This window comes from Gopherus evgoodei, chromosome 23, assembly GCF_007399415.2.
Source record: "Gopherus evgoodei ecotype Sinaloan lineage chromosome 23, rGopEvg1_v1.p, whole genome shotgun sequence".
NCBI lineage: Eukaryota > Metazoa > Chordata > Testudines > Testudinidae > Gopherus > Gopherus evgoodei.
In genome coordinates this window covers 9,860,942-9,874,304 of record NC_044344.1, presented here as the reverse complement: position 1 = coordinate 9,874,304, position 13,363 = coordinate 9,860,942, and the positions used below count along the sequence as shown (strand labels likewise).

Genomic DNA, 13,363 nt, shown 5'->3' with positions numbered 1-13,363 from the left:
TGAAAAGACTGTAGTGGTTATTCACACTGCATGGTCAGCTAGTCTGTGCCCAGGGCTAAGGGAGGAAAGGTTGCTCAGCTTTCCTAGACTATCCCTTGCCTGCTTCAGATCCCCTTATCCCTCAGTTGCAGATTTCACAGCCCTCTGCTCAGATTTCAGCTCTTGCAATGTCCCCATCCCATAAAGCTCTCTATTGGAAAGGAAAGTCTCAAACTTTAAGACCTACCCCATCGCACGTAAAACAGTCCAGTACTTGGCATTCTGCCGTCATAACTAATCAGTGTAGCTAATATCATTTGTTCCGATGGTACCAAGCCATGCACAACAGTTAGAAAACTACTGTACAAGATGTGAAAGTAGTTTCCCCTTAGCAGCTGCATATGGGTACCCCCTGAAAAGCTTTGAAATAGGGCTAGTCTTTACTTATCTTACAGTTTATTTTTGCCATTATAGTGGGGGCCAAGTTGCCATGACTCCTGGATCCTGATCTTGGTTCCGTTGCTTGTCTTAAGTAAATTGAGGCAGAGTTGCTCATCTGTAAAATGGGTATACCTGCACCTCTTGTGAAGCTGGGTGGTTGTAAATGACTTTGAAAAGTTCTAAGCATCTGTAGAATGATGGTACTGACCTAAAGTGCTTTAAGATCTGTAAGAGCTAGGGATCATTGTTCTGAGCCTTTAAAGAATGCAAAGGCCTAAATTAAGATATTCTGGTTAAGGCTTTGTGTCTGCAGCTCTTTGCTTGAATGGCCCCAGAGTGTGCACCTTGGAGAGGGGCAGTATTTCTGTTAATTAGGGGAATCCTGTTCTGCACATTCGCGTGCATTGCAGCACTTTTCAAACGTTATTCCAATTACTCCTATTGACCACTGCTATCAGAGCGATCTTTCCAGGAGCCCTGCTTTTAACAGGTCCTCTCTTTGCTGGCTCGCCATTCCTGAGCTGCTGCTTTGCTGACAACAGTTTTGGCAGAACCAGTGAATCGTCTATTTTTTTTAAAAGGTTTATTGTATTTTTTTTAAATGTATTACAGCGGCGAGTGGAGCAGCCATTCTATGGGGTAGATGGCAGTTCTGCAAAGGAGCCGCAGGAAGAACACTCTCCTCTGCCAACCCTGATGTCTATGATGCTGGCAAAACAGCGGCTTGAGAGTGAGCAGCTGGTACAAAGGGGAGCTGGCCTCTGTTTTGCTTTTGTTTCGGTGAGCGGTCTTTAAAAAACCCAGGCCCGGGGCAAAGGCTGTGTTAAGGGATTGGGAATGGGATGTGGAGCCTTTCAGCTCTAGGGCTCTGGTTCACATCCAGGCTGGGTTATTAGTGACAGTCTTTACCATCTGACGGCTGGTTCATGGCATATCTGAAAAGTTGCTGGATCTCCAGGCTTGCCTTCTGGAGAAAACTGTCTGGTGAAGGTGCTTTTATTTCAATTTAAGAAACTAAACTGATAAAGCCAAAGTAGATTCTGACTGATCTTAGGCTAAACCAACTACTCTCAAAGCTTGAGTAGCTGCCAATACAGTTGAGAGACAAAGTGGGTGAGGGAATATCTTTTATTGGACCAACTGCTTTTGGTGAGAGAGAGACAAACATTGGAGCTTACATAGAGCTCTTCTGCCGGTCTGGGAAATGCGCTCAGCCTTGTGGGTAAATACAAGGTGAACAGATTGTTTAGCATAAGTAGTTAAACATATTTCACGGGACCATTCAAAGGTGAAGTGGCCCATTAACACCTCTCCAGTCATAGGGGAGTAAAGTGTGGGGGAAGCTAGCAGAGGGGGTAAGTGGGTTATATGGCTGTAATAAACCATAAATCAGTGTTTCTTCAGTCCATAATTTTTAGTATATAGCGAAGTTCTGCATTTAGGCTCCCAGGCCAAACAAGGACACTTTGCCAAAGAAGTAGATCTCATCATGGAATGGGCCACACAAATACCCCAAGAGAACCTGCTTCAATACAGAAAACTTCCTAAGCTATATCTACACTGCATGCCTTACAATGGCGCGGCTCGCCACTGCAGCCAGGCCATTGTAAGGTGCGCGATGGAGACACAGGAAAACCACCCAAACAAGGGGTGGTAGCTTCATCGACAGAAGAGCGGCTCCCACCGCTCCTGTCGAAATGCTGTCCACATGGGTGCTTTTTTATCATTAAAACTTTTGTCGTTCAGGGGGCTGTTTGTTTTTTCCACTGCCCTGAGTGACAAAAGTTTTAACAATAAAAGTGTAGTGTAGACACAGCCTAAGTGTCAGGGTGATTAAGCACTGGAACAAATTACCTAAGGAGGTTGTGGAATCTCTGTAATTGGTCTAAACTGTTCTTAAAATCCTCCATCACCTGTCAGGAATGGTCTAATTATTACTTAGTCCTGCCTTGAATGCAGGGGACTGGACTAGAGGACCAGATGAGGTCCCTTTCAGTCCTACGCTTGTATGTTTGTCACCCTACACTGGAACCCACGCAGTTTATCATCAAACAGTTATAACCCATACTCGATGGGGATACCATCCTGAAAGAAATCTTTTCTCAATCCCCCTCTCTGGCCTTCAAACTACCACCCCCCGCCAAGCCTCACTAAGCTCATCAAAAGCAAGTTCCGGACGGACCAACTTAAAGAAGCATCAGACTCTGCCAGCACAACAGATGCAGAACCTGTGGACGTATCTCCACTGCTGCAATTATCAACACCCCCCACAGAACACCTTTCAAGATCCATGGATTCTACATCTAGCTATCAGGTGTGGTGTACTAGTGAACTAAATGCCCCAATAACATTTAGGGTGAAACGAGACAACCACTGCACTCAAATGACCTTTCACAGAAAAATGATAAAAGACCTGTGGGTGAACACAGCACAAAGCGTTAACTCTACATCTGAGCTCTTCTCATCCTCAATGGAAACCTGCACAATACCTTCAAAAGATGAGCCACTCCTAGCTTTTTTTTCTTTCCCTCCACTATGATGGAGAGGTGTTGATGGGCCAGTTCACTTTGAATGATGCCTTGAAATGTGTGAACTGCTTGTGCTAAACAATTTATTCCACCTTGTACTTAGCTGTGATGCTCTTGAGTACATTTCCCAGGGTATGGCTACATTTGGAATTTCAAAGCGCTGCCGCGGCAGCGCTGCGAAGTGTGAGTGTAGTCAGAGCAGCAGCGCTGGGAGAGAGCTCTCCCAGCGCTGCATGTAAACCACATCCCTTACGGGTGTAGCGTGCAGCGCTGGGAGCCACGCTCCCAGCGCTGCTGCCCTGATTACACTGACACTTTACAGCGCTGTATCTTGCAGCGCTCAGGGGGGTGTTTTTTCACACCCCAATTGCAGCGCTGTAAAGTGTGAGTGTAGCCAAGCCCCCAGACCTGAAGAAGAGCTCTGTGTATTCTTGGAAGCTTGCCTTTCTCACCAAAAGCAGTAGGTCCAATAAAAGATATTACCTCACCCACCTTGTCTCTCTAATTTCCTGGGACTAACATGGCTACAACAACACTGCATAAAGACAGTTGAGAACCTTGATTAAATGTAACCGAAGTTATAATAAAGTTAATAGAAATGTATTTATTTTGTACAGTATTAACACCAAATGTTCAAAAATCGTGTCAGGCTCTTGAAAAATCATGCGATTGGCTTTAAAATCACGAGATTATGTAAAAAATAATTGATTTTGTGTTGATTTGCCTTCTGCTTTTTGAGCTGGGGCGGGGGGAGGGGGCTCATTTTGAAGCTTTCTCCACAGCCACTGGGACTAGAAACTTTTTCTTAAAGAATGAAGGTTGAAATGGTTGCACATCCACCTGACTCCAGGAGTTGGAGCTTTAAGGAAAACAATTAACGTGAGACTTACGACAAAATCATGAGAGTTGGCAACACTGAAAGTCTTAACAGATTGAGCTGGGTTTTCTGAAAAGGATCGGTTTTCCTTTTGATAGCCCGAATCTCTGAAGCGCTTTTTAAATGGATTTATCTGAACAACATGGTGTTGAGACCAGAAAGCATTTTCCATATAAAATGAGAAGTGTGTGTTTTCATGAAGAATTGCAGTCACGTTAATACCTGGTAGTATATAATTATGCTGGCTTTCTGTTGCAGGCCCAGCAAGGCAGCCCCTCTTCTACGGGATCAGGGAACACAGAGCATTCCTGCACCTCCCAAAAACAGATTTCCGTCCAGCACAAACAGACGCAGGTATAGGCCAATAAACTATAAAGCACGTTGCCCCCTTACATCTAAGCTTTACATTTGGTGCAGTTTCGGCACTGGAGGAGAGAACCGAGACATGAGTCTTGGTAGGTGGCAACCTACTGGCTTCATCAGAGGACTGAGTTTGGACTGTTGGATCTATTTGTGACTCTGCTACCCTGTTGTCACCTTGAACGAGTCCCATGACCTCTTTGTGCCTCCGTTTCTCTCTGTAAAATGGATACTTATGTACCTAACTGCTGATGGCGATTACTTGCTCTTTAGAACATTTTGAGACCTGATAAGACATACTCAGGGTCTAACTGGTTTTCATATTTGGGGTCAGGAAGGAATTTTTTCCCAGGTCAGATTGGCAGAGATCTTGTGGAATTTTTTTTTTCTTTCCTATGCAGTGTGGGTCACTTGCTGGGTTAAAGTAGAGTAAATGGTGGATTCTCTGTAACTTGATATCTTTAAGTCAAGATCTGAAGTCTTCAGGAGTTCAGCCAGAGGTTAGGGCCCTATTGCTGGCGTGGGTGGGTGAAGTTCTGTGGCTGAGGTGAGACTAGATCAGTGGGTCTTCACTTGTGGGCTGCTTGCAGCCTAATCAGCACAGAGCAGTGCCCCATGTGACAGCCTCAGGACCACACGAGTAGTATATTGGATGCAGCCCACAATGGTAAATAGGTTGAGAACCACTGGACTAGATGATGATGGTTCCTTCTGTCCCTAAAGTCTGAGTCTAAGAAACAACTGCCAAATGGTACAGGCTGTTCTTCCCCACTGTACCCATAATTCCTGTTTGTTACAGGGATTCAAATACGTAAGTTTTCAGAAACAAAGACTTGTCTGTTTCTGCTGTTAAAAGGGAACAGTTCAGTTCAAAGGAGCTTATTTAAAATGAGAGCATACAAATGGAAAACAAACGTCAGATGTAACACTCCCCCACAAGGCCATCATAGGGCTGTGTGAAGACTAGCGTCCTGTCTAATGAATAGTGTGGGTATGTGATAGCCAATCTGAGATCTTCAAGATGCGCAGTCTTACTCTGTCTACCTACTGAAATTTTAGCTTGGAACTAAAATTCATTTGAAATCATGACTGAAGGGCTGTGCATTTTAAGCCTCACCTCATGCTAGCTGTGTTGTTACTGCCTGGGAGAACATTGAAAACCAGAGGCCTTAAGGGCATGAAACAAAATTCAGGAATGCAATACAGGAATCTATATTTACAGCAGAAGGTGGGGCTTTTGCAGTTCTTCAAATGCCACTGCAATTTCCGTGTTCCCCTTGGCCGAATTGTCTAACACTTGTCTGCTCATATCGTCTGACCTTTATGCTGCGGGTGTGCACCCTGGTAGAAGGAGAAGAGTGAAAATAGAATCTAGAGTTGTAGAACGCGCAAAGCCCTGCTTTCTAGGATAAACTATTGCGAACCATGAGAAATGGCCAGAGACGAATAAGTAGCAAGCTTTCTGTAGCTGAAATATTTCCTATTTTCTTCTGACTTTGATTTGTGATGTTTGTCTCTGCAGTCTGACCTCACAATGGACAAAATATCTGCACTAGAAAACAATAAAAACTCTGACCTGGAGAAGAAGGAGGGGAGGATAGATGACTTATTAAGAGTAAGTGTGAACATGGAAAGACTCTTGTAAAACCTGCTTTTTGGAGCATCCTGGTATTGCAAGAGTAGAACACATGCACAAATCAGGATTTTCTGTACTACATTTGGAGAAACTGGCGCTCTTGGAGAAGGAGGTAACGTGAATACCTTTTCAAAGGATAATTGGCAAATTGGTTAGGCTGAGAAGGGTGGTTCTTGGGATAGAAGCTGTGGGTAGTCTTGCCAGTATATGTAGAGATACCAAGTGTAGCAGTCAGTCTGGTCTGATGAATGCAGTTATTCTGTCTCATTATTTGTAAGTAAAGAAACTTCTGAATGAACGGTTTCATTCTAAATGATGAGATCTAGTAGACTTGTCACTTGAATCCAAGGAAGTGATGGAAGCTATCCTCTAAATTAGAAAGCATATAAAGCATTAGAAAATATGCTGTGGGGCAGGGAACCCTACCTAGAGGACCTATTGGACGTGTAGGCATGCTGTCTACCAGAGGAAAGCAAGAGTCAAGGAGTAGAAAGCCAAACTGAACTTTTCCTCTTATTCAAGACACTTCTGTATTGAAAACATTTCATAAAAAAACTTGTTTCTGACCACACTAAGGCCCTTATTTTGAAAAGACTATACTTGTGTGTCTGGCCTCCGTATCTAGGAGAATATGTATGTAAAAGAGAAATGCTTTTTATGGCATGGCCAAAAACCTGAAAGATTTTGTGGAACACTTTTCCAACCAGGATGACAAATAATTCTGTTTTCTAATGACCTCAAGAATAACTCCTAAAATCTTTTTTGAGGCCTACACCACTCGAGGCTTAACTGGATGCCAAATGACAGATTTTTCTGTTTTTAGATATGTCCTCTTCTAGCCTACAAATGAAACACTCACTTATGCAAACGTGATGTTCTTGAAAAACATTTGTTTCCAGAAAGAGAGTCTATAGCAGGGCTGACCAGCTGTGCCAGAAAGCAATCCTACAGCTGAAAATGTTAAGGAAGTCATCTTGCTGCTTCCCATCAGTGTTCACTAGAGAAGGATGGTCCAGTGATTACTGTGCTAGCCTGGGACTTGAGACACTAGTTCAGTTCACTGCTGTGCTGTAGACTTCCCATGTGACTTTGGGCAAGTTACTTAGGCTATGTCTACACTACGGCTTATGTCAGCATAAATTATGTTGCTTTGTGGGGGAGGGTGAATAAATCACAAGTTACACAGATATAAGCGCCAGTGTGGACATAATTACACCAGGCCCCACAAGTGGCAATAGCTAAGCTGACAGGAGAGCTCTCTCTCGTCGACTTAGAGCGGCTACATTAGAGACGTTGCAGTGATGCAGCTGCACCGCTGTAAACTCTAGTGTAGCCATGCCCTAAGTCTCTCTCTGCCTCAATTCCTGACCTGTGAAATAGGATAATAGCACTTCCCTACCTCCTGGAGTGTGGTGAGGTTACATTAAAGATTGTGAGGTGCTCAGATACTCTGGTAACGGGGACCAGATAAGTACCATAGAGAGTGGATTCACTTGGTCTTTTATCTTGACAACAAGTTGGCTGCTAATTTGCCTTTCTCTGACCTGTTCCCTGGAGCCAGCTCAGTAGAGTACCTTTCAAGATGATATGTGGCTTGGCTTTTTCAGGGCAGCCTTGAAAGTGGAAAGTTCGTATCTTGTTTTCGCTGACCTTATGTACTTTCTTTTTTAGGCCAACTGTGATTTGAGACGGCAGATTGATGAACAGCAAAAGATGCTGGAGAAATACAAGGAACGGTTGAATAGATGTGTGACAATGAGCAAGAAGCTCCTTATAGAAAAGGTTAGCTGCTAGCTTTCTGAGCCTCTGTATCCAGAGGCACCCAGCTTTGGAAAACACACTCACTCTGTCACGCCTGTCCTGAACTCTGGAAACTTGCTCTTCAGAATGGAGTGAAACTTGTAGCCATTTGAAATACAGAATTAGAGCTGTGCGTTTTGAATCATTTCTCTGAAATGGTAATGAGTGATGGCTTTCAGAGTGCAGAGCCTTTTGGTTTAATTACTTTTGTCAACTTCAGAAGGAAACCAGATGAATGGATGCTGAGCAGTATAGTCTGAGTTGTCACATCTTTTAATTCACTTGTCACATAGGATCACAGATCCAATTTATACTTAGCAGTGCAAGAGAGTATTGGAGGAGACTACACAAGAAGGCCCATGGCCCAGTAAGTGGGGGCTAGGACGTGCCAGGTGTCAGATGTGCTTTGTGACTTAGGGAAAATCATTTAACTTCTGTCTGTTTCTAGCTGTAAAATGGCAAATGTCTTTGTAAAACAGTTTGAGTCCTATTGATAAAAGCTCACTATAAAAATACTAGGTTATTGCTTACCGGCTTTCAGCATAGTTCAATGTTTTAAAGACTTTATTACAGTTAATGTTTCTAATTTACTCTTTAAAAAAAATTTTTTTTTTAACTGTTTAAACCATTTACATCTGCTGCATGCAGGTATCGGGGGAAATATTGTGGCAGTGCTGAAAACTTGGTTGAATTGTTTTAGTTGCAGCACTGATTGGTCTTAATTGGGCATGACCTCCTGTCTGTGAAAGTGAGGGGATTTGTAACTAGATGGAGCTGAATGTTGTGTAGAACAGGTTCTGTGCAAGCATCACTAACTGAGCTTTGCCAGTTGATCTTGATCCTTGTCGATGGCAATATTCAGAGTTGGCTAAGAATAGAGTATTTAAATACTGCATAACTTTCAGCTCAAAATTGATCATTGGTGGCTGCTGATCAGACACTTCTGTCTTGTCTTCCTTCAGTCAAAACAAGAAAAGATGGCATGCAGAGATAAGAGCATGCAGGATCGACTGAGACTGGGTCACTTCACTACAGTCCGGCATGGGGCCTCATTCACTGAGCAGTGGACAGATGGCTACGCTTTTCAGAACCTCATCAAGTAAGAGTAGAAGCATCCTTGTCTTTCTGATGAGGCAGAAAAGAAAATCCATCTCTTGTGCCTCTGATCCAAAGCACTTTTGACTAATATGTGAGCTATATGTGGTGCTCTGTACCACCCTTTAAATTGAAACTGAGCTACTATTTGACAATGCACAAACAATAGACAACAATTTTAGGACAGACAGCAAAGAATTTCCTTCCAGTAAAAACTCTATTGCAGTTTAAGGAGTCAGAATCTAATTACCAGAGTTGGTGTGGCCAGGACACTGGGCTAATGCTATCTCTTACAAAAAAGGCCACAGTCACGGCCTCTATCTTACACCCATTTGAAATACAGAAAAGATAAAGATTGAATGACTTAAAGGGACGCAACTTAAATTATATAGTGCTAATTATTACCTGTGCCTTCAGTTAGAAGTGAAACTTGATTAAAACTTACTTTTAACTCTTTTTGCAACTCTCATATCTTGGAACATTCGTGAAGTTAGTCTCACTTCTGGTTCATTCTTCAGCACTGTTTTGGTTGCAAGCACTACAGGGGAATTGTGCATGCGTTCTTTAACAAATAGTGGAGACATTTCCCTTGGACTCAGGTTTTGTTTAAAAACTTTTTTTTTTTTTTTAAACCAATACCTAAGTTTTAGGCCAAAACTGAATTGCTCCTTTTAAGCCTGTCTTAACTGATGGTATGTATTTGACAGCAGTGCACGTCTATAGTGAAAACAGATTTGCTTTATAAAATAAATTCTTTGAGAGCAGCTAAACCTATAGAAGATCTAATGGCAGTAGAGTTCACACCTGTTTCCTCTTGCGGAGAGAGAGCCTCCCATGTTCTCCTATCCCAGATCGACAGCTACCTGGCCATGGCGGTCTTATCTCCTTCCCTCCTCTGAAGCATCAGAGAAGGGAAGAAGGCGAAACCATTCTCAGTGCACCTGGCCAACTGTGCAGTGCTCGGGCAGGGGGAATAGGAGTGAGGAGGAGAGCAGGAATCCTATCCTGATTCTGACTTCAGTCTGCTTACACCTTGGATCTTTAGATGGATTTTCACAACTGCATGTGTTATGGTTGGTTGCAACAGGCTGTGTATATTATTTTAAAGAAGTTTTCTAAAAGAGAAAATCCACAATACTTAACTTTTTTTCTGGCAACAATGTCCAGAGAGAGAGAGGAGCTGCATAAACCAGGAAATGGAAATGACAAAACCCTTTTACACAACTCATCAATAGAAGTACCCTGTAAATGCCTACCTGGCCCAGGCCATTAAGTGGGACTTCCATGCAAATAAATCTCACATGAAGAAGTGTTTTATTTACAAGCATGCAAAGACACGAGCATGCACAATCCTCTGAGACTGAGTCACTTCTTTTTAGTCCGACATGGGAACCCATTTCATCAAGCAGTGCACGGATGGTCGGGGCTTTAGAATCTCCTTTAAGGGAAGAAGTCCTTCTTTGCTTTTGCTGCAAGAGACGTGAAACTAGAGGTGCTTTTGAAAGTTTTACCCGCAATCTCTAACTCCGATTTTGTGACTTAACTGCCAGAGTGTAGTTGAAAGCTGATGGACCTTCATCTTCCAAGTCATTTTGGTGCTTTTCAAAAATTTACCTTGTGTTTTAAATTAAAATGGCAAGCAGTTTTAATGATAGCTTTCTTCTGCAAGAAGATGGCCCATCACTGGTGGGATTGAAAAAGGATTGAGTTGCTTTAAGAAGTTGCCTTTGAGAGCTAGGGATCACGTGACCATAACCTTGCAGTAGAGGATTCACTTAGCAGGCTGTGCTGGACTTCAGTGTTAGGCTTTAATGGGGAAGACAGCAATCTAGAATAGATCCTTTTAGAGACCTGTGAAAAGTGAGTGGCGTGAGTGACAAAGCCAACCATAAATCATGGTTCATTCCTGGGTTTTCTTTGATGGTCTCAGCTCCTCACTAGTAAAGAGATCATCACCTGCATGAATATTGTGATTTGGGCACAGGATTTAATCTGTTGGAGGGTTTCTCATATTTCAGCGAATGAAGACTCCCTTGCTCTATAAATTGTGACTAACCTTTTATCGAGTTGAAGGATTTGACACCTCCCTCCCACAGTTGGCATGTCTTTCCATACTTGGTGTTAAAACACTTGATTTACTCATCCTTAGAGTAGGTGATTTGAAAATCGTTTTGCTAATCGGGGGGCGGGAAATGTAATTAGTCATCTGTTTCCGTTACTTGTATCTTTATAGTCTGTCTGCCCCTTTCTTGGCCCACCCCACTCCCTCTCCCCAAGGCAACAGGAGAGGATAAATTCCCAGCGGGAGGAGATAGAAAGACAACGAAAGATGTTAGCGAAACGGAAGCCACCTGCCATGGGACAGACCCCTCCAGCAAGCAACGAGCAGAAACAGCGAAAGAACAAGACCAATGGAGCAGAAAACGAAACGTATGTTACATGGCTTTGTATTGGGACATTCCAGAGCAGCAATGTTTTTAGAGGATATAGATATCTTCTGGGAAATGGAATACTGCACTCACTTCTAAGCTTTACTGGTTATCTCATAGACATTCCTTGTAAAAAAAAAAAAAAAATTTATTATTATTATTATAGAATAAATCTAGCATTCAGGAACTTGTGACTGCAGCCCTAAATATTTTCCATTGGCGTGAAATAGGGATCAATGTTGCTCATAGCAAATTTGAAGAGTAGAATTTTATTTTTTCATGTGCAAGCAGTATTTTTTTAAGCATTGCAGCTGCATCTGTATCTAGCCTCAGACTTGAGAGAATAAATGGTGCAAATATTTTGTTCTTTGCTGAAATTTTCCAATCAGATTTATCAAATACTCTCTCCAGATTCCAACACAACTGGGCATTTCACACCTCCCAATAAAGAAATGGTATATGAGTTAGGAGTATTTATCCCATTGGGATTTCTTTTGAGGATTTCCAAATAAATCATCAGATATATTGACAAAAGATTCTCCACATAGTATAATACTTAAAGCAGTCCTTTCTATCTCCAAAGCACTTGCCAACATCAGCTATTTCCACTGGTGGGGAAGGGAAAGGTCATGCTCTCTTCTCCAGTAACTGAATCTTTTCTCTTGTGCACAAGATGTTTTCAGTGAATTTTGCCACTGCTTTTTGGCACTCAGGATAAAGATGTCAAAGAACTAAATAAGCCATGGAGAGAAGTCTCCTCACTTACGGGAATGGTACTTCCTCTTTCATGGTTGATGCTTGTTGTCCGGTTGAATTGTAGTGGAACGTGTTACCTGTTCTTTGGGCAAATAGAGGGCTTCCGTAGCAAAGATAAATCCAAAACCATTAACTGTGGCTTATGTCACACATGTCAGTTGCTATATACTCCTTTCCAGTAACAGCAGTATGTATCAGCACATGCACTGGGGTCTGGAAGTGCAGACTGAATGCCTGCACATGATTATTTTAAAATCTTGGGAAGAATAAAGACTTTTCACAGCTTGCAACTATAAACTTGAGGGGACAAGAGAATGTTTATGGCTGCTTCCCACTTCCTCTAGAACAAGAGTCGGCAGCCTGTGGCACGCGAGCTGATTTTGAGTGGCACGCAACTGCCTGCCGTGGTCCCAGCCCCAATCAGCCCACCTGCCGACCGCTCTCCCCTGTAGGGGCAGGAGGCAGAAGCTTGGGTCTGCAGCAGCCAAGCTTCCCCCTCCCCTGCTTCTTCCAGCATGGTGCTTTTCTGCCCCACCCCCTCTTCTTCCCTGCACCAATCAGCTGCTGGCCCTAGCAAGTGAGCGGGGGAAGAGCGGCAGCGTGCGCGCTCCGTAGAGGAGACAGAGCGAGGTAGGGACGGAGCCTTGGGGAAGGGAGTGGAACAGGGCATATCCCTTCCAGCCCCCTGCCCTGAGTGGCTCAAGGCGGGGCTGGGAGCACCCCCACGAGCCGAGCACCCCAGCCCCATGCCCTGACCCCCCACACACACTCAGCCTTCTACCCTGAACCCCCGCACCGCAACACACCCTCAGATTTCTGCCCTGAACCCCCCTACACACTCAGCCTTCTGCCCTGCACCTCTCTCACACCCCAGCCTTCTGCCCTGCACCTCCCCACCCCAACACACCCCCAGCCCTCTGCTCTGACCCCTCCCACACACACACACACTCAGGCTTCTGCCCTGAATCCCCCCACCCCAACACACGCCTTCTGCCCTGCATCCCCACAGCCCCCTCCCTCTGCCCTGAACCCCCCACACACCCCAGCCCTCTGCCTTGATCCCTGAACTGCTCCCACCCCAGCCTTCTGCCCTGCATCCCCACAGCCCCATCCCTCTGCCCTGAACCCCCCACACACTCCAGCCCTCTGCCTTGATCCCTGAACTGCTCCCACCCCAGCCTTCTGCCCTGCATCCCCACAGCCCCAGCCCTCTGCCCTGAACCCCCCACACACTCCAGCCCTCTGCCTTGATCCCTGAACTGCTCCCACCCCAGCCTTCTGCCCTGAATCCCCTCCCCCAGCCCTCTGCCCTGACCCCTGAAACCACTCCACCCTACCCCAGTCTGAGGTCCAACCGCAGGCCCTGCTCAGGTGAACAGAACCCCAGCCTGGCAGCGAGCTGAGCAGGCTGGTGGTGTAAGATCAGCATTTTAATTTAATTTTAAATGATGCTTCTTAAACA

At 44.3% G+C, this 13,363-nt stretch overlaps 1 protein-coding gene across 5 annotated transcripts in view; it reads left to right on the top strand.

Moving 5' to 3' along the window:
- TLK2 (tousled like kinase 2) overlaps positions 1-13,363 on the top strand; it is a 56,211-nt gene that overhangs the window by 19,714 nt on the left and 23,134 nt on the right. For 3 of the 5 annotated variants that reach the window (XM_030541422.1, XM_030541424.1, XM_030541423.1), the window contains exons 7-12: positions 1,033-1,200; positions 4,084-4,179; positions 5,708-5,800; positions 7,493-7,603; positions 8,584-8,720; positions 10,994-11,146. In XM_030541422.1, coding sequence (XP_030397282.1) covers positions 1,033-1,200; positions 4,084-4,179; positions 5,708-5,800; positions 7,493-7,603; positions 8,584-8,720; positions 10,994-11,146 — 758 coding nt within the window. The remainder of the gene's footprint in view (positions 1-1,032; positions 1,201-4,083; positions 4,180-5,707; positions 5,801-7,492; positions 7,604-8,583; positions 8,721-10,993; positions 11,147-13,363) is intronic. The other 2 variants (XM_030541426.1, XM_030541425.1) reach the window with 1 other exon arrangement.